Source organism: Pipistrellus hanaki, assembly GCF_964339955.1.
Source record: "Pipistrellus hanaki genome assembly, chromosome: 13".
Taxonomy (NCBI): Eukaryota; Metazoa; Chordata; class Mammalia; order Chiroptera; family Vespertilionidae; genus Pipistrellus; species Pipistrellus hanaki.
In genome coordinates, this window is record NC_140515.1 from 59,220,388 (window position 1) to 59,244,995 (window position 24,608).

General features: G+C 57.1%; 2 protein-coding genes across 8 annotated transcripts in view; both read left to right on the forward strand.

The window, feature by feature from the left end:
* Positions 1-695: 695 nt before the first annotated feature.
* On the forward strand, positions 696-9,178 carry QARS1 (glutaminyl-tRNA synthetase 1). Of its 3 annotated transcripts, XM_084902758.1 has the most exons (24): positions 696-853; positions 1,028-1,175; positions 1,446-1,555; positions 1,690-1,765; positions 2,186-2,250; positions 2,736-2,789; positions 2,915-2,975; positions 3,279-3,350; positions 3,450-3,535; positions 3,725-3,811; positions 5,076-5,175; positions 5,284-5,362; positions 5,432-5,540; positions 5,621-5,751; positions 5,829-5,921; positions 6,016-6,153; positions 6,230-6,317; positions 6,408-6,551; positions 6,877-6,981; positions 7,141-7,233; positions 8,008-8,135; positions 8,480-8,546; positions 8,613-8,738; positions 9,050-9,178. In XM_084902758.1, exons 1-24 carry the CDS (start codon positions 737-739, stop codon positions 9,098-9,100), a joined length of 2,328 nt encoding a protein of 775 aa, XP_084758884.1. In that variant the 5' UTR covers positions 696-736; the 3' UTR covers positions 9,101-9,178. The 3 variants fall into 3 exon arrangements, with proteins under 3 accessions (XP_084758884.1, XP_084758885.1, XP_084758886.1); XM_084902759.1 differs by lacking the exons at positions 8,008-8,135; positions 8,480-8,546; positions 8,613-8,738; positions 9,050-9,178 and adding an exon at positions 7,938-7,971 and having other exon boundaries at positions 7,141-7,270; XM_084902760.1 differs by lacking the exons at positions 8,008-8,135; positions 8,480-8,546; positions 8,613-8,738; positions 9,050-9,178 and adding an exon at positions 7,340-7,364 and having other exon boundaries at positions 7,141-7,270.
* Positions 9,179-10,217: 1,039 nt separating this feature from the next.
* QRICH1 (glutamine rich 1) overlaps positions 10,218-24,608 on the forward strand; it is a 29,572-nt gene continuing 15,181 nt past the window's right edge. Inside the window, exons 1-4 of one of the 5 annotated variants that reach the window (XM_084901648.1) lie at positions 10,218-10,389; positions 11,791-11,854; positions 20,347-20,675; positions 23,228-24,262. In XM_084901648.1, the coding sequence (XP_084757774.1) occupies positions 20,367-20,675; positions 23,228-24,262 (1,344 nt within the window). In that variant the 5' untranslated portion in view covers positions 10,218-10,389; positions 11,791-11,854; positions 20,347-20,366. Of the gene's footprint in view, positions 10,390-11,790; positions 11,855-13,821; positions 13,997-20,346; positions 20,676-23,227; positions 24,263-24,608 lie in introns of those variants that run through there. The other 4 variants (XM_084901646.1, XM_084901645.1, XM_084901649.1 and 1 more) reach the window with 4 other exon arrangements.

Below are 24,608 nucleotides of genomic sequence, written 5' to 3' on the forward strand. Positions count from 1 at the left end.
ACAAGGCCTCTGAACACCTGAATTCCAGTTTTCTGTTCTTTAAGGTTCCCCCCTCCCACCCCAGCAGCTCAAGTGCCTCCAAGAAACCTGAGCTGTGGGGAGACCCCTGCCCCGGCCCCACGGCCATCTTCTGTCCCACGGAACCCCAACTTCAGTGACATAACCGGTCAAACGCCTGCAGGTGATGCCAAGCTCTAATTTGCTTGGGATTCTCACGGCATTTGCATGTGTGGGCGTGGGACCGTCAGTGAGCCGAGAGATTTTAAACTAAACCACCCCAGGCCTTCTGCGAGGTCCCTCCTGCCAGGGGTGTCCAGTAAGCGCCCCCAAAGCGCCAGTCTCCCAGGGCTCTGCCCTAGAGTCTTGGCTGGATTTCCAGGGCTAAACAGTGACTTCCGGGACGACCCATGGCTGAGTTTCAGCTCACAGGGGCTCCTGAGACCAGACTGGGTTTCCAGGGCGGAAGGGGAAATCCGATGCACGGGGCCCTGCCCCCCTCCGCCTCTGGCCCTTCCGAGGAACCGTAGCGCCTGCCGAAACGCAGCGCCCGGAAGGGCCGCGTGAGGCGCACCCGGCCCTTTAAACGGCGCCGGCAATCTCGGGTAGCCCCGCCTCCTCTCGCCCAGGAAGGACGTCATTGGCTGGCCCCGGCGGCTGCGCTCTCCTATTGGCCAGTGGGCAAACGTCAACATGCAGCTTGGCCCCGGCGTTTCCTTTCCGCTTCCGGATTCCTGCCATGGCGACCGCGGACTCCGTTTCGCTCTTCACCGGCCTCGGCCTGAGCGAGCACAAGGCCCGCGAGACGCTCAAGAACGCGGCCCTGAGCGCGCAGCTGCGCGAGGCGGCGACCCAGGTGCGAGCCCCCGCCCTGGGCCGGGGCCGGGGGCCGGGGTCGGGGGCCCGGGCCAGGGGCTGGGTGCCCGGTGCCGGGGGCCGGGCACCTTCCGGGGCGCTGGGGCCCGATCCCCGTCCACCCACCCGCCTCGCCAGTGCGCGTCTCAGGGGCTTCCCTCCCTCCCGGCCGCAGGCACAGCAGACCCTGGGCTCCAACATCGACAAGGCCACCGGGACCCTGCTCTATGGCGTGGCCTCCCGCCTCAGGGATCCCCGGCGCCTCCCGTTCCTCGTGAGCTACGTGGCCAACAAGAAGATCCACACCGAGGCCCAGCTGAGCGGTGAGACCGCCTTCCTGCCACCGCCAGCCCCAGGCCGGGCCCCCTTCCTGCCGAGTCCCCCAATCTCTCTAGATGCCTAGTTCCGGCCCCCTGTGCGAGTCTGGGGACCTGGGAAGGTCTGGGGGAGACCCTCCCTCTCCCCGGGCTGCTTTCCCGGCCGGGGCCGCGGTGGGGGTGGTGCAGGGCTTAAGCTGGCACTGGGGTTTCTGGAATGCGGGCCTTCCTGACCTCCTGGCGCTGATGCCTCCGCTCACCGCCCTCCTTCGCCAGCTGCCCTGGAGTATGTGCGAAGTCACCCGCTGGACCCCATCGACCCCGTGGACTTTGAGCGGGAATGTGGCGTGGGCATCGAGGTGACGCCCGAGCAGATCGAGGCGGCGGTGAGCCCTCCCCCGGGCACCCTGCCCGCTCCCCGGGAAGGAGTGGCTCCGCTTCTCCACCGAGGAAGACCCGGGGCAAGGGGCGGTTCCGGGGGGCGCCTTCCTGAACCTCCCGCTTGGCTTCCTTCCCACAGGTGGAGGTCGCCATACAACGCCACCGGCCCCAGCTCCTGGAGGAGCGTTACCATTTCAACATGGGCCTGCTGATGGGTGCGCAGGGCAGGGGGCACTGATGTTCGGAGGCACAAAGAGGGAGGTGGCAGAGGGGTAGGAGCCCCTTAAAAAGGGATCTGACCCTGGCCGGTGTGGTTCAGTGGATAGAGCGTCAGCCTGCGGACTGAAGGGTCCCAGGTTCAATTCCGGCCAAGGGCACATGCTCAGGTTGCGGGCTTGATCCCCAGGAGGGGGTGTGCAGGAGGCAGCTGATCCATGATTCTCTCCCATCGTTGATGTTTTTCTCTCTCCTTCTTCTCCCTTCCTCTCTGAAATCAGTAAAGAAGTGTATTTAAAAAAAAAAAGGAAGGGGGTCTGGCTGGGCGGGGGCTCTGGTTCCTGAGGTCGGCCTGGCCCCCTTCCTGGCAAAGAGGGTGGGAAGGGCCTGCCGGCAGCTCCTTGTGCCCACGTTTCTAGGAGAGGCCCGGGCTGCGCTCAAGTGGGCGGATGGCAAGATGATCAAGCACGAAGTGGACATGCAGGTGGGCGCTCCTTGAGCTGAAGCAGGCACAGACCTGCCACGCACAGGGTATAGGCCCCTGAGGGGCAAACAGCAGCCAGGGCGGGGACTGGGCCTGCTCTGGGGTGAATAGGGAGCCTGGTGTGGAGGAGGCAGTGAGAGGCGTGGCCTCGGGCTGAGCCTCGTTTGGGAGTCACTGCCCTGAACCTCCATCTCCTCGCCTTGTCAGTAGGGTAGCTCTCGCTGCATTTGAAGTCGAGATCTCCCTTTAGGATGCTGGCATTCTGGGACAGGAGGGTGCTGGCTGAGATAGCTGCTTATCTTGATGCTGGGCCATAGTGTCTCCCTAAATGGCACCTGAAACCAGTATGGCTCTCCTTTAGGCCGGAGAGCCGTGAGGAGCAGGGTGGGTGGCCAGGCGGGCTTTGCAGTGGTGCTGGTGGGCAGCCAGGAAGGGCTGAGGTGTGGGTGGGCTCCTGTCCAGGCCTAACTGTGGTCTCTGCTCAGGTCCTCCACCTCCTGGGTCCCAAGAGGGAGACTGATCTGGAGAAGAAGCCGAAGGTAGCGGAGCAGGGTCCCGGGCCCTGGGGGTGCGGTGGTGGAGGGAGACTTCAGGCCGGAAAGGGAGTGGCTGATCCCAGTGACCCCAAGTCCCCACCTGAGAGCCCTGACCCCACTTTTCCCAGGTGGCCAAGGCTCGGCCGGAAGAGACAGAGCGGAGGACGGCCAAGGACGCGGTGGAGAACGGTGAGAGCGAGGGCCGCCACCCATTCAGCTCCCTGGCTGCGGGCTGTCCGCCTGATGGGCCTTGTCCCCTCGGGTGTCCCGCACACCTCGCTTTCTGCCGTCAGACTCGAAGTCCTGGGGTCTCCTTTGTCCCCTTCACCCAGAGACGGGCCTCAGGGGCCCGAGAAGCCTGGCTCTGGCTCTGGGTCCGGGGAAGCGGGGCCTGGAGGGTCTGTTCTGGCCGCAGGATGAGTAGTCCTGACAGCGCCACCTGAGCCGGACACGGCGGCGGTGCCCAAGGATGACTGTTCCTCGTCTCCGCAGGTGAGGCTGCGGGCCAGACCCTGTCTCTGATGGAGCAGCTCCGGGGGGAGGCGCTGAAGTTCCACAAGCCTGGTGAGCTGAGCGGCAGGCCGCGGCGGGGCGGGCTCGGAGCGGCGCTGCAGCTGGGCCCGGGGTGGGAGCCCCGTAAAAAGCGCCCTCTCGTCCTGGCAGGCGAGAACTACAAGACCCCGGGCTACGTGACCACGGCGCACACCATGGAGCTCCTGAGGCAGCACCTGGCCGTCACTGGCGGGCAGGTGTGTGTGCGGCCAGGCCGGCCGGCGGTCCGCATAGCCGTGGGCTCGTCCCCTTGGCCCATGCCATCTGCCCCCCGGCCCCCCTGAGCGGGCCCCGCTGCTCCTCCAGGGCCCGTGTTCACTGTGCAGTGACCTGAGCCCTGTGGCCGAGCGCCCGGGCCCAGCTCCCCTCGCCCTTCCTCACCTCAGGTGCGCACCCGCTTCCCGCCCGAACCCAACGGCATCCTGCACATCGGGCACGCCAAAGCCATCAACTTCAACTTCGGCTACGCCAAGGTGAGTGCCGGGACCCGGTGCGCCGGGCACCACCTGCCGCTCCCATGGTGATCACAGAGGGTCTGCCTTCCCCGCCTGCTGTGTGTGCCCCCTGCCCTGCTGTGTGTGCCCGCTCCCTGCTGGGATGTGCCCCGAGCGCTAGAGGCCATGGAGGGGCCACGTGTGCCAGACACTGAGGAACCCCAGGTTCCTGGGGAGAGCTCTGAGTGGGGCGGTGAGTCCAGACGTGGGGACCCAGGGCAGCCTCTCGTGCCGCGGGGTGTGAGGTGCCGCGGGGTGTGAGGTGCCGCGGGGTGTGAGGTGCCGCGGGTGTGAGGTGCCGCGGGGTGTGAGGTGCCGCGGGGTGTGAGGTGCCGGGGGTGTGAGGTGCCGTGGGGTGTGAGGTGCCGGGGGTGTGAGGTGCCGCGGGGTGTGAGGTGCCGGGGGTGTGAGGTGCCGCGGTGTGTGAGGTGCCGCGGTGTGTGAGGTGCCGGGGGTGTGAGGTGCCGCGGGGTGTGAGGTGCCGGGGGTGTGAGGTGCCGGGGGTGTGAGGTGCCGCGGGGTGTGAGGTGCCGGGGGGGGGGGGGGTGAGGTGCCGGGGGGGGGGGGGGGTGAGGTGCCGCGGGGTGTGAGGTGCCGGGGGTGTGAGGTGCCACGGTGTGTGAGGTGCGGGGCGGGGGGGTGTGTGTGTGTGAGGTGCCGCGGGGTGTGAGGTGCCGGGGGGGGGGGGGGGGGGTGAGGTGCCGAGGGGGGGGGTGAGGTGCCGGGGGGGGGGGGGGTGAGGTGCCGGGGGGGGGGTGAGGTGCCGGGGGGGGGGGTGAGGTGCCGGGGGGGGGGGGGGTGTGAGGTGCCGCGGTGTGTGAGGTGCCGGGGGGGTGAGGTGCCGCGGGGTGTGAGGTGCCGGGGGTGTGAGGTGCCGCGGGGTGTGAGGTGCCGGGGGGTGTGAGGTGCCGGGGGTGTGAGGTGCCGGGGGGGGGGGGGGGGGTGTGTGTGAGGTGCCGGGGGTGTGAGGTGCCGGGGGGGGGGGGTGTGTGTGTGTGTGTGAGGTGCCGCGGGGTGTGAGGTGCCGCGGGGTGTGAGGTGCCGGGGGTGTGAGGTGCCGCGGGGTGTGAGGTGCCGCGGGGTGTGAGGTGCCGCGGGGTGTGAGGTGCCGGGGTGTGAGGTGCCGCTGGGGTGCTGAGACGGGAAGGCGGGAGGAACACAGAGGTCCCAGTTCGGAGCTGGAGGGCGGGACGAGCTGCGCCGTGGGAGCGGGTGGTGGCGCTCACCACGCGGCCTCTCCTAGGCCAACAACGGCATCTGCTTTCTGCGCTTTGACGACACCAACCCTGAGAAGGAGGAAGCCAGGTTCTTCACCGCCATCTGCGACATGGTGGCCTGGCTGGGTACGGCTGCGGGGGCCTGGGCGGAGGGGTGGTCAGGGGCCTCTGCTTGGCCGTGGCCTGCCCCTGGCGTCCCTGGCTGGCTGCTCACACTGGGTGTCGCTGTGCCAGGTTACACTCCTTACAAGGTGACCTACGCCTCTGACTATTTTGACCAGCTGTACGTCTGGGCCGTGGAGCTCATCCGCAGGTAAGGCCCGCCCCGCGGAGCCCGGCAGGCTGACGGCCAGCCCGCCGGCACTCACACCCTCCCCCACAGGGGCCAGGCCTACGTGTGCCACCAGCGAGGAGAGGAGCTCAAAGGCCACAACCCTCCGCCCTCGCGCTGGAGAGACCGCCCCATCGAGGAGTCCCTGCTGCTCTTTGAGGTGGGGTCGGGGGCAGGTGGGTCTGGGTGGGCCGAGGACGAGACGGGTGTGCCGAGAGGGCCTGAGCCCTGCTCCCGCAGGCGATGCGCAAGGGCAAGTTTGCGGAGGGGGAGGCCACCCTGCGGATGAAGCTGGTGATGGAGGACGGCAAGATGGACCCTGTGGCCTACCGAGTCAAGTACACGCCGCACCACCGCACCGGGGACACCTGGTGGGTAGGCGCGCGGGCGGGCTGAGGGCCGCGGGAGGGCGGGGCCGGACGGTGGGGCCCACTGCCTGTGCCCGCAGGTGCATCTATCCCACCTATGACTACACGCACTGCCTCTGTGACTCCATCGAGCACATCACCCACTCACTCTGCACCAAGGAATTCCAGGCCCGGTGAGGGGGCTGGCCTGCGGGCTGGAAGGAGCCAGGGGACCCCAGCGGCCCTCCTGCGGGCGCCGGCCTGAGGCTGACCGTGCCCTCCCCCCAGACGCTCTTCCTACTTCTGGCTGTGCAACGCGCTGGACGTGTACTGCCCCGTGCAGTGGGAGTACGGCCGCCTCAACCTGCACTACGCGGTGGTCTCCAAGCGCAAGATCCTGCAGCTCGTGGCCAACGGCGCCGTGCGGTCGGTGTGCTCGCCCGTCTCCGGGGTCGGGGGAGCCGCGCCGGGCGCCGCCGTTCTCACAACCTCCTCGCCACAGGGACTGGGATGACCCGCGGCTCTTCACGCTCACGGCCCTGCGTCGGCGCGGCTTCCCTCCGGAGGCCATCAACAACTTCTGTGCTCGGGTACGGCTGAGCCCCCCACGGGGCGGGGCGGGGCGGAGGGCCAGCTCCGCGCTCCGGCTGTGGTGGGGCTGACGCTGCCTTCCCTCGCAGGTGGGGGTGACAGTGGCACAGACCACGATGGAGCCGCATCTGCTAGAAGCCTGCGTGCGTGACGTCCTCAATGACGCAGCCCCTCGGGCCATGGCGGTGCTGGAGCCACTGCAGGTCCTCATCACCAACTTCCCCGCTGCCAAGGTAGGGGTGTGTGTGTGTGTGTGTGTGTGAGTGTGTGTGTGTGAGTGTGTGTGTGTGAGTGTGTGTGTGTGTGTGTGTGTGTGTGTGTGTGTGTGTGACAGAGTGTGTGTGTGTGAGTGTGTGTGTGTGAGTGTGAGTGTGTGTGTGTGTGAGTGTGTGTGTGTGTGTGTGAGAGTGTGTGTGAGAGTGTGTGTGAGTGTGTGTGTGTGTGTGTGTGTGTGTGAGAGTGTGTGTGAGAGTGTGTGTGTGTGTGTGTGTGTGTGAGTGTGTGAGTGTCCGGGTGGGGGCCCAGCACCCAGTGACTCACACCCACTTCTTGCCATAGCCTTTGGACATCCAGGTGCCCAACTTCCCAGCTGATGAGACCAAGGGCTCCCATCAGGTTCCCTTTAGACCCATCGTCTTCATCGAGAGGACGGACTTCAAGGAGGTGAACCGGAGGGTGGGGCCCCGCTGCTGCTGAGCCGTCCTGAAGCCCCTCTGCTCCCTGCTTCAGAGCAGCCGACCCCTGCCCGGCGCTGGGCGGGAGAGAAGCCTCTTGTACGGTTTCAGTGTTACAGCCTCTGTGGCCGCCCTGCTTCCCCTCTAGGAACCGGAGCCCGGCTACAAGCGCCTGGCGCGGGGCCAGCCTGTGGGCCTGAGGCATACGGGCTTCGTCATCGAGCTGCAGCAGGTCACCAAGGTGAGAGCCAGCCGCAGCCTCCCCCCAGTGCCTGCCGGTGAGGGTGAGGGTGAGGGTGAGGGTGTGTGCGGCCTGCAGCCCCCTCCCCCCAGTGCCTGCCGGTGAGGGTGAGGGTGAGGGTGTGTGCGGCCTGCAGCCCCCTCCCCCCAGTGCCTGCCGGTGAGGGTGAGGGTGAGGGTGAGGGTGTGTGCGGCCTGCAGCCCCCTCCCCCCAGTGCCTGCCGGTGAGGGTGAGGGTGAGGGTGTGTGCGGCCTGCAGCCCCCTCCCCCCAGTGCCTGCCGGTGAGGGTGAGGGTGAGGGTGTGTGCGGCCTGCAGCCCCCTCCCCCCAGTGCCTGCCGGTGAGGGTGAGGGTGAGGGTGTGTGCGGCCTGCAGCCCCTTCCCCCCAGTGCCTGCCGGTGAGGGTGAGGGTGAGGGTGAGGGTGTGTGCGGCCTGCAGCCCCTTCCCCCCAGTGCCTGCCGGTGAGGGTGAGGGTGAGGGTGTGTGCGGCCTGCAGCCCCCTCCCCCCAGTGCCTGCCGGTGAGGGTGAGGGTGAGGGTGTGTGCGGCCTGCAGCCCCTTCCCCCCAGTGCCTGCCGGTGAGGGTGAGGGTGAGGGTGTGTGCGGCCCGCAGCCCCCTCCCCCCAGTGCCTGCCGGTGAGGGTGAGGGTGAGGGTGTGTGCAGCCTGCAGCCCCTTCCCCCCAGTGCCTGCCGGTGAGGGTGAGGGTGAGGGTGTGGTGCGGCCTGCAGCCCGGTCCCAGGGTCTGATTGCGGGCCTCTCCCCCGGACTGAAAGGGCCCCGGGGGCTGTGTGGAAAGCCTGGAGGTGACCTGCAGGAAGGCAGACACTGGAGAGAAGCCCAAGGCCTTCATTCACTGGGTGTCGCAGCCTCTGACGTGTGAGATCCGCCTCTACGAGCGGCTGTGAGTGGCAGCAGGGCGGGGCAGAGGGGAGGCTGTGAGTGGCAGCGGGGCGGGGCAGAGGGGAGGCTGTGAGTGGCAGCGGGGCGGGGCAGAGGGGAGGCTGTGAGTGGCAGCGGGGCGGGGCAGAGGGGAGGCTGTGAGTGGCAGCGGGGCGGGGCAGAGGGGAGGCTGTGAGTGGCAGCGGGGCGGGGCAGAGGGGAGGCTGTGAGTGGCAGCGGGGCGGGGCAGAGGGGAGGCTGTGAGTGGCAGCGGGGCGGGGCAGAGGGGAGGCTGTGAGTGGCAGCGGGGCGGGGCAGAGGGGAGGCGGACAGCGCTGCCCCGCGGAGCCTAACTCCCTCCGACAGATTCCAGCACAAGAACCCCGAGGACCCCGCCGAGGTGCCGGGCGGCTTCCTAAGCGACCTGAACCCGGTAGGCTGGCGGGCCCCGGGTGGTGGGCCCCCCTGGCTGGCTGGCGCCTGAGCTCCCTGCCCGCAGGCGTCGCTGCGAGTGGTGGAGGCCGCGCTGGTGGACTGTTCCGTGGCCCGGGCGAAGCCCTTCGACAAGTTCCAGTTCGAGCGCCTTGGCTACTTCTCTGTGGATCCCGACAGCCACGAGGGGCAGGTGAGAGGTTGCCGCCTGGCCTTCCCCCACGAGAGGTGGCTCCCACTCTGTGCCAAGCACGTCCCCTTAGTAACCCTCCACCTGAGCTGGGGTCCATGTTCTACTGACGGGGAAACGGGTCAGAGGTTAAGTCCATGTACCACACTTTGTGTGGGCCCTGCCTTCCTCCTGAAGGAAGGGGCCGGCATAGGGGGTTTATAACCCTTATAAATGGAGGCCCAGGGCCAGCGAGTCCCGCACCCAGCGCCATAAGTTCCTGAGCACCAGGGTCCTGACCCCCGGCACCTCATTCTTCCCCCTCTGCCCTCCAGCTCGTCTTCAACCGGACGGTCACCCTGAAGGAGGACCCAGGAAAGGTGTGAGCTGGAAGCCCATGGACTTACTCATCCTCTGGAAGCTGGGGACCTGGATTCCATGTCAATAAAGCACAGCTGAACCTCCCCTGGAGTCTGTCACCTGTCTGCCTCCCCGCACTGCGGGCTTCACACGCTGCGGTGGGGTGGGGAGCTGTACACTGCACCAGCCATCGGTGCGCAGGGGCAGGGGCCTCCAGTCGGAGGGAATGGCGGCCTGGCGTGCAGCCCCGCGGTTCGCAGCCTGTGCCAGAGGGCTCTGCAGTTTGCGTGCACGCCTGCCTAGGTAGATGAAGAGCGCCCAGGCTGCCTGCCCAGCCTTCGAGCAAATGATGGAGTGCCTGCTCTGTGCCAGGCACAGCGCGGACAGGACCAGGCACGTGCAGGGGAGGTCTCCTGTGCCCCAGGGGCTCTTGGCCCAGCCTGGGCTGAGACTGCTTCCAGGAAGTGACTCTTGGGCGAACCTAAAGCACAGGGAGTTTGCCAGTGCAGGAGGCACAAGTGCAGAGGTCCAGAGGTCTTTAAAGGGAAGTGTGGTGCAGGTTGCCCTCCAGCAGCATGGGCTGCTGAGGAGCCCAGGGCGCCTGCAGCTTTAACACCCTCCACATTTTCCCTGTATACAAACACCGGCTAGCAGAGGCCCACTTTAAGGTGGACTGGACTGCGGGAGGCTGAATTACAAAGGCAGAATTTGGTAGGGGGAAAGAGGGTCCCGGGAGCTAGGGGTATTTAGAGGACAGTATCCTGGGGGCGTCCCAGGTGGGAGGCGGCTGGAACGCCAGGCCTAGGTCAGCAGCTGTGGGGGCCACCTTAACCGAGGCCGGCCCCGCGCGGGGCTGCTGCGCTACTGAAGGAGGCCCGGGCAGGTGGCAGAAGGTGGGCAGGGAGAGCAAGCTCTGAGCCCCCAGCCCGCCTAGGCTCCAGGGCGAGGCCGATCTCGGGGTCTGGCTCCGCCCCGCATGAAGGGGCGTCTGGGGGCGGGGCGCCCCGCCCTATACCCTTAGTTTAGCCGCTACCGCAGCCCGAGGCCGGGCCTACCTCCTCCTCCCCAGAAGCGTTCCCTTTAAGTCAGGCCAGGAGGCAGCCTCAACTCTCGCGGGATCCAACGCTCAGAATATCGCGAGAGGGGCATTCGCCACCCATTGGCTGCGAGGGTTGAATGTAAGATGGCGCCCAGGGAGCTGTGAGGGGAAAATCCTGTCGGTCTTGGAGCGGAGACGGCAGAACCGGACCCCCGAGCGGTGCGGCGGGGCCGGCGGGTAGAGCGGCGGCGGCGGCGGCGTCGGCGGCGTCGCCGGGTGAGGGCTCCAGTGGGGGAAGGGACGAGGCGAGGCCGCGGGCCTGAGGCAGCGGGCCCACCCCACACAACGGCGGGCGGGCGGGCGGGGGCGGGGGGGGCCGCCGCCGCTGGGCCCCGGAGACCTTGGGGCGGCTCCGGAGCGGAGAACGTCCCTGGGTCCGCGCGCCCTCGCCCCTTGGGTGGGGGAGGAGTGGGCCGGGGGCCGGGTGGGCGCGGCGCGCGGACGCGCGCTGGTGCTCGCGCGCGGCGGGGCCTGTTTATACACGCGGGGGCGCGCGCGCTGTGCGGCCTCCAGGTGCGCGTGGCCGCCGACGTGCGCGTCCTCGGCCCGGGGAGCTCGGTTCCCGGAGCTGCGGCCCGGGGGCTGGGGCGGCTTTCCGGGGCGCGCACTCGCCCGCGGACCCGGGCCTCGGGGCGCGCGCCCCGTTGTCGGGTGGCGGTGCCGCGGCGAGGGCGCGCGGGACGCCCCTGCTGCGCGGCGAGCGGGCGGGCGGGAGGCTGGTTGTGCGAGGAAGGCTGCGGGTTGGGCCCTTCCTGCTCGGGAGACGTCCCCGGGCCGCCCGGGGGAAACCAGCCGGCTTTGCGCCTGGCGAGCGGTCGGGTCTGGAAGGATGCGGGACCCGGAGTTCCGGTGCGGGGTGGGTGCGGGGAGAGAGCGGCCAGCGCCCCCTGGAACCTGCCCTGCCGGCTGCGCGGCGGCGGGCCCTCGGACCGCCTCCTTTCGCTCTGCTGCTTTGTGCGGCGGCGGGGAGGCTGCTCCCCGGAGGCCCGCCCTTCCTCGCTCCCGGCTTTCCTGCCACCAGAGATTGATCCTTCCACGAGCGCAATCCATACACGTCACCTCTGTGCGCTCCGGAAGGGGATCCTGTGGTGCGGACACAGTGAAGCTACCGGGCCCCGGAACGCCGCTCGTTAAACCCCTAACTGCAGCCTCTGTGCGGATGGGAGGGACCTGTGCTCCGTTAGACCAGGGCCCGCTGCGGCGCGGCCACGAAGCTGCCCAGAGGAGAACTGAGCAACCCGAGAACCCTGCTTTCCCTTTTTGTAGTTCAACACCCCCCCCCCCCCCCTGCACAAGAAATTCCTCCAACCTGCCCGGGTGTCACTGCGGGAGTCGCTTGTGATACAATTTCAGTCCCCCACCCGCTGTCCCTTTAAAGTAAACCCTAGTACTGTGTTCCGGTAGCAGCGGGGAGGGTGGAGCATCCTCGAGTTTATGTTTTATGGTTTTGCTTCGTTAAGTTTAAGGAAAGAGAAGCTAAGAGGAAGAAGAATTAGCAGTCTAGTTGGATAGTGATGGCCGTAGTTCTTTCTAACGTGCCGTGTTGTTCTAAGAACAAAGCTGAAACTTAGAAAGAGGCTGAGGATGGAAGGAACTTCTTTGTTCTGTCTTCTTCAGAATGTCCCAAGTCTTAAGAACCCAAGACAAGCAGCAGAAATGCATGCAGCGTGGTGACGGGTGAGTTAACGCCGTCCATGTGCCGGAAGTATGTGTGCAGCTTTTCCGGGAGCCGCCAGGCACGCTGGGTGCCGCCTGCCAGGACTCACTGGGCCCCGGGACGAAGGTGGGGGAGAGCTGCATCTTAGCATCCAGTCTGATGCTCTCCTCCTCTAGACGTAAGGCAGTGCCAGTTGTAAACAAGAATCCCTCGAAAGAGGTGACCCAGGTCTGCGGCTCCACGCCACAGTCTCAGAGGCGGGTTTCTTCCTTCAAGCCCTCTGCCACCTCCTCCTCCAGGCAGTGCGCTGCCCTGGGTGCGCTGTGCTTCCTGCGGGTCTGCTTTGTGAATGGCCGCCTCCCTCCGCAGTGGTCATCACTGCTCAGCCAGATGGAGGGGTGCCTGGACGCCTTTTCTCTTCGTTACTTGGTGTTTAGTTTGTCCCACATTTTGTTCCAAATGTCAATCCTCTCCAGCCTTCACTTAAAGGTTTCATTTTTTTTCCCCAAGTGGCATCCTGAATTTCTGATTTCTGACTGGTTGCATGAAGACAATAGGTGAATCTTCTTACTTTGCTGAAAGAATTGTCCTTTGATCTCACACTTAGGCAAGGGCGAACTGTAGTAGAGCTGGTGGGCTGTGTCAGCTCTTTTTTCTTTCTAGAAATCTGTGAATTACCTTTCTGTAAACTCAGCATCTGTATACAGTTCAGTGAAAAAGTATGAAGCGACCCATTGTCTAACGACCACTCCTCAAGAAGTCCCTGCACTGAGCCCTTCCTGTGCGTCTTTCCCCTCGGCTTCTCCATCCCCGGAGACCATTGCTTTTCTGACTTACGTGATGACCAGGGTCTGTTTTCCTTTTAATTTACCTTGTTTTCCTCAGATAACACAGTTTTATGTGCTTTTGAGTTTTATGTAGATGGAGTCATGCTGTGTTTTATGTCTTCCTTCCTTTAGCATTGTGTCTGTGACATTCACTCATGTCTGCAGCTGTAGTTCATTGCTTACCCACTTAACTGTTGACAGACATCTAGATTCCTCGCGGTTTGGGAATCTTGTTAATACTGAGTCATAAAGGCCTAAGGATAGAATTGCTGGACCGTATGGGATGGGTATTTTCAACTTTACCAGATATTGCATATGGCTGTGCCCATCGGTTAAGTTCCTGGTTGAAGCGTGTTGTCCACACATGGATCTACAGTGAAAGGGAGCTGTGTCGGGAACTCCTGGGAGAGGCGTGGGCAGATGAAGAGCTCGGTGGGGAGGCATCATGTTTGAGGGGCCCAGGAAAGGACGTTCTGGTGAGTACGTAGGTCCTCCCTCAGTGTCTAAGTAGGAAAAAGAAAGAACTAACAAACAGACCAATAGAAACGTTATCGATGGCTGCTTGGGAGTAACCTTTGTCCTTGGTACCATCTTGTGTTCTAGTGAGAAAGTAATAAAATAATGATAACGCTCATGTGTGAGGGCCTGCTTGTCAGGCGCTGTGCTAAGCTCTGCTAGAAGGAAGGATGGGAAATGCTAGTGATCACGGGGTGCAAACAAAAACAGATTTCTCCGGTCTTTTGTTGGGGTGCTGGTTGTTTATGGTTTTGCAAAGCAGCTATTCTTTTTTAAAAAATATATTTTATACTTTTTTAAAAAACATTTTATTGATTTTCCACAGAGAGGAAGGGAGAGGGATAGAGTTAGAAACATCAGTGAGAAACATCGATCAGCTGCCTCCTGCCCACCCCCTACTGGTGATGTGCCCGCAACCAAGGTACATGCCCTTGACTGGAATTGAATCTGGGACCTTTCAGTCCGCAGGCCAACACACTATCCACTGAGCCAAACTGGTTTTGGCTAAAGCAGCTATCCTTAAAGCATTCAGAAGCAAATGCTTGTTTACAGACTCCCCTTACTCCATTGAGCCCCAGAGTGGCAAACATTTTTTAGTGTTTTTTGATTTTTATTTTTATCCTCACTCTGAGGATATGTGTATTGAGAGAGAAAGAGAGAGAGAGAGAGAAACACCTTGTAAGATCGCTGCCTCCCATACTTGTGACTCTACCAAGGATTGAACCCAAAACCTAACCATGTGCCCTGACCGAAGTCGAACCCATAACCTTTTGGTGTACGGGACCACGCTCCAACTAACTGAGCCACTCAGCCAGAGCTTTCTGTAAGTATTTTAATTAATATTTACTGCCCCTCACCAAGTCCTTGACTTGGAGCTAATAAAGAATCTTGTTTCTTTGGGGTTATGGAAAGTAGATTCATTGAGTTTATTCCTTTCTCTTCCTCTATTTCAAGACTCAACCTTGTGTCTTGTGAGCAACCTCTGGAAGGATTTAACAGTCTTTGTTGTTATGCCAGCATCTGGTGCTTGATGGGTTTATCTTTGAGTTTAGGATTTTGTGGGGGGGGAAATCATACTACTATCATCCAGAATTTTTTTTATGTATCTTATGTTATTGGTATATAACCACTCTGCAAAAAAACAAAACAAAAACTTTTTATTTCTTTAATACGTATTATGGAAAATACAGGAGAGTACTAAACAAGAAGAAATTTAAGTCTTCTGTGATTCCACCACTCTGGCAAAACTACTGTTAAAGTTTAGATGCATTTTTGCCAGCTCTTTTTCTTACGTATATAATTAAAGGATACTGGGAATCCTATATAATAAAAGGCTAGCATGCAAATCATTTCAACTGCAGAACGACAGGTTGCTATGATGCACACACACCACCAGGGGGCAGAAGCTCAATCAGGAGCTGCCTCCTGGTGGTCAGTGCACTCCCACAGGGTGAGCCTACGGTGGTGGCTAAGGATGTCTGACTGCCGGGAGCTGGCCTAAGCCATCAGTTGGACATCCCCTGAGGGCTCCTGGACTGTGAGAGGGCACAGGCTGGGCTGAGGGACACCACCCTCCCTTCCCCCCCCATGCGTGAATTTTGTGTACCAGGCCTCTAGTAAATAAATACAATGGTGTTTGCTGCTTGTTTATGTGTCAACTTCGTGTTGGGGGTGGAGAGGGGTCAGCAAGAATCTTCTAGGTACCAACATGCTTTTTTTGAAGCTACTGTGTTATAGAAAGATCTATGGAATCACAGCTTATAAGCCAGACCTTTATATTTTAAGTCAGCGGGCAAAGGAAATTCAGTCTTTCAATAAATGATAAAGGGAAACTTGTATGCATGCATATAAGCATAACCAATAGACATAAGACTTGGGGGGTTGAGGGCATGTTCAGGAGTCGGGGGGAGGGGCAATGGTAAGATATATATATATATATATATATATATATATATATATACACACACACACACACACACACACACACATATAATACCTTAATAAAAAATGATAAAGGGACAAGTTGTTTGATGTTGGGAAAAACATTAGACATTTGCCTTACATAATGCAAAATAAATTCTAATGGATCAAAGCATGTAAACACTGAATTTTAAAAATTGTAGATGGAAAAATTACCTGATCTTATGGTAGGGAGGACTCTTTCTGAACATAAAAGCAAAGGAAGAAACCATCACCACTTTGAGAATTTGGTTAGCTTTTCTGTGTTTCTTTTACTGACTCGTGTGAGAAATGTCAGCATGTTTCTAAAGCTGTTCCCCACAGCCCTTTGTGTCAGGTCAGATGTGACTTTGGGCGCTTTCATTGCTGGGTGTGCTAGTCTGGTGGGTGTTGCCATGTGAGCAGGTTAAAAGGACAAGACATGAAGCCGTGTGTGTTTCAGTGTGTATGAATGGACAGTTTGAAATGTTCTTTGAAGTAGGCCTTTTTCATTAAATCTTTTAAGTTTCCATTGAATACATCATTTGTACCTATTTTTTAGCTTGCTCTGGTTCCGTGGTTTTCACATAGTTTTGTGGACTTGTGTAGAGTCAGTGAAGCCCACCAGCAGTGGGCTCTGCGCTTGGAGCACTGCATGTGTGTGTTTTTCCATGTTTTAAACAAATTTATTTCCCAGAATAATAACTTTACATGCTTTTGTTTTATACTGGCATGCATCAATGCAACCTTGATTAACAAGTTCTAAAACAAAATGGATTTGCTTTATCTTGTTTCTTTTCCTTTATTGATTAAGGTATCACGTATGTGTCCTCATACCCCATTGCCGCCACCCTGCTTGTGCCCTCACCCCCCTGGTGTCTGTGTCCATTGGTCAGGCTTGTGTGCGTGCACACAAGTGCTTCGGTTGATCTCTCCTCCTTACCCCACCCTCCCCTACTTTCCCTCTGAGGTTTGTCAGTCTGATTGATGCTTCTCTGTCTCTGGATCTGTTTTTCATCAGTTTATGTCGTTCATTATATTCCACAAATGAGTGAGATTATGTGATATTTATCTTTCTCTGACTGGCTTATTTCGCTTAGCATAATGCTCTCCAGTTCCATCCATGCTGTTGCAAATGGTAAGAATTCCTTCTTTTTTACTGCAGCGTAGTGTTTTATTGTGTTGATGTACCTGCATATGGTTTTATACTTTGGGCTCTAAACTACTTAAAACACATGGCTAGCTACTAACCAAAAGGTGTTTTTATCACTGAATATTTCGAATATTTTCACGAGTATAGAGAAGATTATAATGAACACATGTTTTTGAATCTTTATCAACATTTTCTAAGTTTTATAGATTCCCCCCCCCCCCCCTTTTTTTGATGAAAGCTTAAAGAATAAACTTTGAGACTTCATAGCAGATACCTTTTTCCAAGCTTTTTTCCATTCTGTTTGAGAGATGACTACCATCTTACTTGCCATTCTGCTCAGGGAATAAATTTATATTTAGAGTTTCTTGTAGTGACATTTTTGAAGGTTACATTCTGGCTTTGCTGACAGGATTTGTTTGGAGTAGAATAGTGTTTATCATCTTTGAAACCTTGACTTGGAAAAAAACTCCGAGTTTGATTTGGTATGAAATACTGTGTTCTAAAACTAAAAGATCTATTAAACAGAAATTACACTCACTTAGCTAAGTGTTTGTCAAAATTAGAGGGCATGGAACTTTAATTTCTTTATGTTACATGAAAATTCATGCCCTTGGGGGGGTCCCCTCACCCAGCCTGCCCCCTCTCACAGTCCGGGAGCCCTAAGGGGCGGGAGGCGATGCCCCATCACACCTGCTGCTGCCACTGCCTGCAGTGCAAGCCTCAGCCGGCCTGGTTACCTGCACCTCGGCTGGCCCTGGGAGGCTGGACAGCCTACATCCAGGACTTGCCTGCGCCTCGGGTCGGCTGGGGGGTTGAGGGGACTGGGGGACTCCGAAAGCAGGTGGTAGGCACATGGGGTGGTCAGAGCATCATCCTGTGCATCAAAAGGTTGTGGGTTTCATTCCCGGTCAGGACATTTGCCTAGGTTGTGGGTTTGATCCTTGGTCCAGGCCAGGACAGGAGACAACCAATCAATGTTTCTCTTTTTCTTTTCCCTCCTTTGCTCCTTCCCTGCCTTCCTCTTTTTTAAAAAAACAACAACATATCTTTGGTCTTTGGGTGAGGATTAAAAAAAAAAAAGAATCAACCAATGAATGAATAAAGGCGTGGAACAAATTGAGGTTTCTCTCCCCCTCACTCTTCCTTCCCTCTCTAAAATAAAATGGTAGATCAAGAACCAGAGGTCAAAGTATTCATATATGAAAACATATATATATATGAAAACATATATATATATATATATATATATATATATTTTTTTTTTTTTTTTAACAGAGAGGAAGAGAGAGGGATAGAGAGCTAGAAACATCGATGAGAGAAACATCCATCAGCTGCCTCTTGCACACCCCCTACTGGGGATGTGCCCGCAACCACGGTACATGCCCGTAACTGGGATCGAACCTGGGACCTTTCAGTCCGCAGGCCTACGCTCTATCCACTGAGCCAACAAAGTATTCTTAGTGATTACTTCATTTTATATCTTCGTATAATATTTGAACATTTTTTTTCTTAGAAAATGGATGTATTACTTTTACCTACTCCCCCCCCCAAAAAAAAAAGAAAGAAAAAAGAAAAACACAGAAAACCAAAGTGGAAAATACACTGGAAACGGGAGAGCTTGTTTCTAGGAGGAAAGCTGGTGTTTCTCCTTTATGCTTCATGTCGGACCTAAGCTGGGTCTGCAGTGCTGAAACTTTAAAGGTGGCAGGAAATCCGGTCACTGGGAAGACGGGACTGCCTTTACCAGCAGTATCTGTGGGAGGGCTTCCTAGTTCTAGAAACTTGGTTTGCAGTGTTCCTTTGTACTTGCTGTTTGCTCATTTATCTCTCAGATTTGAGACAAAGTCTTTGCTGCATGACCCCTTATAATTTATTTTTGTTGCTTTGACATTTGGCTGTGTTTCTTGTACATGCAATCTTCAAAATTCAAGCAGTCTCTCAGTATTTTATAGGAATGCAACTAATTGATGAAGGAAATAAATTTGAGGAAATACAAATTTCAGTTGACCTCTGCTGTTGTTTTACAATGGAGGTAAAAAAAAAACAACAGCGCGCGCGCGCGCGCACACACACACACACACACACACACACACACACACACCAAAAACCTGAAATACACACCGCATGGGAGAGAACCAGTCCCCGCTGATTTCATCCTCCCCGTCCCCTGTGGAGGCGGAGTGTGTCATTAGGAGTCAGGATCCCATGTGGTGACTCTGTAAGGCGGGGAGTGGGAGCAGGAGAGGGCCTGGGTGAGGGAATTCCACTTGGGATGTTCTTACGAAGAGAAGTGTGCCGGGTGAGTGGGGTCACCTGCCCTGGGGCAGCCCGCCCTGACTGGGACGGAAGGACGGGTGCTTGGCCTGACCTTCTCACGTGGCCAGCATGGACAGCGTAGTCTGGAGGTCCCTAGAAGAGACCTCCGGCCTGCCGCAGAGAAGGAAGGAAGAGCTGGGCAAGGGGCGGTGAGAAGGGGACGGACGGCTGGCCCTGCGGGTGGTCCTTGGCCTGCCCTCTGTGTGTGTGCTCTGCCTCCATCGTGCCTGCGGTTTCCGAGGAGCCGTCAGACAGGATGAGGTCTGTGCTGTCTGTATTTGTGGGGACAGACATTTACAATACGTTACGTACGTCATAGAAAATTCATTGCTGGGGCTCTTCTGTTTGAAACACCTGAATATACTGCTCTGTTGTCCTTACAGCACTCCGCAGAGAGATTGCCAGTGTCCGTCCATCAATAGCAATAAGTCATATTTCTTCTTTGGTCTCACTCTGGCTGTGGGTTTTCCCCCAAGGATATACTAACCATTTACTAGGGACAAGCATAACATTTATGGTTGTAAGTTACAGATATAGAGCAGAGTCATAATGCTTCTTGTTCCACGTTGAGTTCCAAATGCAACAAAGCACCTACTATGTGTCAGCCATTCATAGAGGACCACGACACAGTTTTGTCTGCCAGGTGGAAGAGATGCTACAGACACCTTCTGTCTGTAACATAGGCAAACCTGTGGGCAGCCTGATGGCCCAAGAAACACATACTTTCCCCAGACGTTTGCGATTGCGAGTCCTTTTGGCAGAAAGGCTGCCTTGGCGGTGTGGCTCTCACTTCCTGCGCTGCTTCAGCAGTTCTGGGGGTGCTGGCCAGGAGGGCTGTCCTAGGGTGCATGGCTGTCCTTCAGCACTGGGCGCTGCCCCCTCCTGCAGGTCACTCTCAGGTGGACCCCCGTGGAGCACTGGTGGCAGTGATTGCAGGATTGTGGTGGCCTCGTTACTGCAGACATCATTCACTTCCCTCCTCGCTATGTTAACAATGAACACTTAGGCAGCCCCCTCTGTGTCACACACTTCCTAGGTGCTTTCCATATATTTAATCCTCACGTCAATTTTGTGAGGTAAATACTCTTTTGTCCCCATTTGATAGACAAGAAAACTAAGGTCAGCTGTCTTGTCCAGGATCACACAGCTAAGGAGAAAGGGAGGGAGGATTTGAACCTAGGTAGTCTGGCTCCAAAATCCGTGCTCGTATTCAGTCAGCTGTGTCACGAAAGAATGAGCAGTACTATGTGGCACCGTGGAATTTGGGGCGCTCCTGAGGAGAGGTGGGGAGCTCTCTCTCGGGTCTTGCCGTAGCGAGGCCGTGTGGCTGTCCTTCCCTGTAGCAGACAGCTAGCGGTGGCATAGAATAGGTCAGGAGGACCCTGTCCCAGCTCCCCCGGTGTCCTCTCTGTGGTGGTCACAGAGCAGTTTGCATGTGACTTACTGCCCCGTGCTTGGCTCTGCAGAGAGGAGGGGATTGGCCGCGTGCTGGGGGAGAGTGTTCAGCCTGTTCCATCCAGTACTGTGGCGCATGCTTTTGGTTTTCTGTCTTCAGTGTGAGAGTTTGATTAAGAAATGTTTATGGAAACAATTTTCAGATACCACTAACTGGAAAAAATAAGGTGGTATAATAAAACTACTTTGGATTCCAGATGTTTACAGGTGCCCAACTATTCCATTCTGATGCAAGTGTGATTGCCCTGTGCATTTTAAGATATAAAAATAGCAGCATAATTTTGACTTACGGCCGTTTGTTTCTGTAATAGGAACCTGAGGCCTCTGCAATATGAATAATTCCCTGGAGAACACCATCTCCTTTGAAGAGTACATCCGCGTGAAGGCGCGGTCCGTCCCGCAGCACAGGATGAAGGAGTTTCTGGACTCGCTGGCCTCCAAGGGGCCGGAAGCCCTTCAGGAGTTCCAGCAGACCACCACCACGACCATGGTGTACCAGCAGGGCGGCAACTGCATCTACGCCGACAGCACCGAGGTGGCCGGCTCTCTGCTTGAACTGGCCTGTCCAGTCACCACCAGTGTTCAGCCACAGACCCAGCAAGAACAGCAGATCCAGGTTCAGCAGTCACAGCAAGTCCAGGTAAAGGGCCATGTTGAGTGCCTCCTACTTCCTAGCTCTGTTTGCCAGCTGGTGTGTTAAGTCAGAGGGCCACATCTGAATAGGGTCTCAGAGGGTATTTCCACCAAGAGGAATGCTCTTTTTTCAGCATTTCCTTGAGTACAAAGCTTCCTAGTTCATGCAGACTGAGAATATTTGAACCAGTCGGTGACCACAGGTGCTTGCCGGTTGCTGTGGAGAGCTGAAGAGTCTGGAGATCAGAGCCTTCTGGGACTATTTGGATGTGACGCGCCGACGTGCCTGAAGCCCTCTCTGTCCTATGTCCCTAAGCAGATCGGAACAAAGAGGGCTGGCCTGGGCTCACTGAGAGCATGGCATGTAGAACTGTGTTAAAATGGAAAAGCTGGCACGTTCTAGTGACCTTCGTCTGGTGGTGTGGCCCCGTGGCTCGCTCACCTGCAGACTTCTAGGTCTGCATCTGCTATTGATAAGCCTCAAGACTTAATAATGCTAATGCGTAGCGAGCTTCCCGAAGAGAAACTAATGTCCTTCTGGGTGGTAACAGTTTTCCTCTTTAGGTCTTTATTGAAACAAATCTAGTTACAAATGCTGCTTTCTGGTTCTGAATTGTGGTTGCATTTCATTTGCCCTGGATGCTTTTTTCCCCACCGGCAATATAGAAGAGGGAGAGGAAGAGGCCGGAGTGTGGTGAGGGGTGTTCCGGTGAAATAGAAGGTAGCCCCTTTGCCTCTTGGGACTGCAAGTGGGTATATGATATGTGCAGGAGTTTTTTCCTCTACTCCCACCAACAGTGGTGTGTGAGGATTCCGGTTTTTTTACATCCTCACCAACACTTGCTATTTCTTTTTTTTTTTTTTTTTTGTAGCCATCCTAGTGGATTTGAAGTTGTATCTCGTGATTTTTATTTGCATTTCCCTGATAGCCAACAATGTTGAACAACTTTTAATGTGCTAACTAGCCATTTGCATGCCTCCTTTGGATAAATGTCTATCCAGATGCTCTCCCATTTTTATGTATGATATGAGGAAGAGTCCAACTTCATTCTTTTGTTCTAGCACCATCCTTGCTTATCTTTTGTGCTGCCTCCTTCTGCTATTAGATAGATATACTCCCACATCTGCCTTTTGTTTTCTTCTTTCCTAATTTCTAGCTGTGTTTAAAGTAATTTAGACATGTGTGTCTGATGGGGGGAAAATCTTTCCTTTTTTTGAAATTTTCTAAGTTTATTTGAGCTAAACTGATGACATATGCCATAAAGGAAGATCTCAAATGCTCCCAAATCTTTTCTGTTTTTTTAATATATGTATATTTTTATTGATTTCAGAGAGAGAGAAAAACCTCAATGATGAGAGAGAATCATTGATCGGCTGCTTCCTGCACGCCCCCTACTGGGGATCGAGGCCACAACCCAGCCATGTGCCCTCGATTGGTATTCATTGAACCCGGGACCCTTTAGTCCACAGGCTGACGCTCTCTCCACTGAGCTAAACTGGCTAGGGCAGTGCCTGCATTTTAGCTGCAGAGTTGGAGATATTTCCAAAAGATATTTCAGAAGTTTTTCTCTGCTGTGTTTTCCACTAGTTGTCTGTGGTGGGAGTGGTTTGGATGCTAAGTTGGGAACTGAGTGTCTGTGGAAGGAACATGTCTTCCTGACCTTTTCGATAGTGGTCCCCACACTTTCTATCACTCGCCCCATGGATAAACTTTTTTTTTAACATGTAAGTAAATATATATTTATAAATTATGTACTTGTACTACTATATCAGTAAGCAAAATCAAAGGTGGTCACATTTTAGTCCTCACCCAAGGATATTTTTCCATTGATTTTTAGAGAGAGAGAAACATAGATGTAAGAGAGATTCATTGATTGGTTGCCTCCTGCACACCCCCCGATGGGCTGGAGATAGAGTCTGCAGCCAACGTATGTGCCCTTGACTTGAATCGGACCTGGGACCCTGATGCTCTATCTACTAAGCCAAACCCCTACTGAGCCAGGGCAAAGGGGTCACATTTTTATTTATTTATTTATTTATTTATTTATTTTTAAAATATATTTTATTGATTTTTTACAGAGAGGAAGAGAGAGGGATAGAGAGTTAGAAATATCAATGAGAGAGAATCATTGATCAGCTGCCTCTTTTGCACACCCCCTACTGGGGATGTCCCTGCAACCAAGGTACATGCCCTTAACCGGAATTGAACCTGGGACCTTTCAGTCCGCAGACCGACACTCTATATCCACTGAGCCAAACCGGTTTCGGCAAGGGGTCACATTTTTAAAAAAGGGGAAAATGAACAAAAGTTCTGATATTTCCTTTGTAGGCCCCGTTGATAGTCTCGTTGCTCTCTTGTGGGTATACGCTGCTCTGAACGCAGTGTGATGCTGGAGAGTTTGCCAGTGGTTTTGGGAGTGGTGGCTCCTGAGAAGCCTGATCCGGCAATTCCTTCTCACGTTGCCTAGGGCCCCCGCCTGACAGCCTTCCTCCCTGCGGGCTGGGTCCCAGCGCTGCCTGCCTCCCTCCCTCCCTCACTGGGGAATCTTGTCGCCGCAGGTACAAGTGCAGGTACAGCAGTCTCCGCAGCAGGTTTCCGCCCAGCAGCTCTCCCCGCAGCTCACCGTTCACCAGCCTCCTGAGCAGCCCTTCCAGGTCCAGGTGCAGATCCAAGGCCAAGCACCGCAGCCGGCAGCTCCTTCCATCCAGACCCCGACCTTGCAGAGTCCCAGCCCCTCCCAGCTCCAGGCAGCCCAGATCCAGGTGCAGCACGTGCAGGCCGCACAGCAGATCCAAGCCACGGAGATCCCCGAGGAGCACATCCCGCACCAGCAGATCCAGGCTCAGTTGGTGGCCGGCCAGTCTCTTGCTGGGGGTCAGCAGATCCAAATCCAGACCGTGGGCGCCCTCTCGCCACCGCCGTCCCAGCAGGGCTCCCCGCGGGAAGGGGAGCGGCGGGTTGGCACAGCCAGTGTTCTCCAGCCGGTGAAGAAGCGCAAAGTGGACATGCCCATCACTGTGTCCTACGCCATCTCAGGGCAGCCGGTGGCCACCGTGCTGGCCATCCCACAGGGCCAGCAGCAGAGCTACGTGTCTTTGAGGCCGGACTTACTGACAGTGGACAGTGCCCACCTGTACAGTGCCACTGGGACCATTACGAGCCCCACCGGAGAGACCTGGACCATCCCTGTGTACTCTGCCCAGCCCCGGGGCGACCCTCAGCAGCAGAGCATCACCCACATCGCCATTCCCCAGGAGGCCTACAACGCAGTCCACGTCAGCGGCTCGCCCACGGCCCTGACGGCCGTCAAGCTGGAGGACGACAAGGAGAAGATGGTGGGCACGTCGGTCGTGAAGAACTCCCACGAAGAGGTGGTGCAGACCCTGGCAAACTCCCTCTTCCCAGCACAGTTCATGAATGGCAACATCCACATTCCAGTGGCTGTGCAGGCTGTGGCAGGCACGTACCAGAACACAGCTCAGACTGTCCACATATGGGACCCTCAGCAGCAGCCGCAGCCACAGACCCCCCAGGAGCAGACGCCGCCGCCGCCGCCACCGCCGCAGCAGCAGCAGCTCCAGGTGACCTGCTCCGTAAGTGAGCCCCCTCCGCGGGCAGTGCGCCCCAGGACCCGCTCCGACCCTCTGGTGTCAGGCCGGGATGTCAGTGCTGGAGTAGGGTAGTGGCGGGGGAGGGGGGGGCGGGGACACAGAAGCAGCAGGTGAAGCTGTGGAACCGGAGTTCTGCCCTGGTGGGGGGAGGTAAATGAAATGGTCAGTAACTGCTCTGGGTGCTTCCTCGTTAACATGTCTTCGGAAGAGGAAAGTTTAAGTGGAGACAAGTGGTACCTAGTGGTGTCCTCATCCCAGGAGCTCCTTGCTGGTCACAGGGGAAGGGATCTGGTGGAGCCTCAGTAGTTTGGCACAGACTCTAAACTGG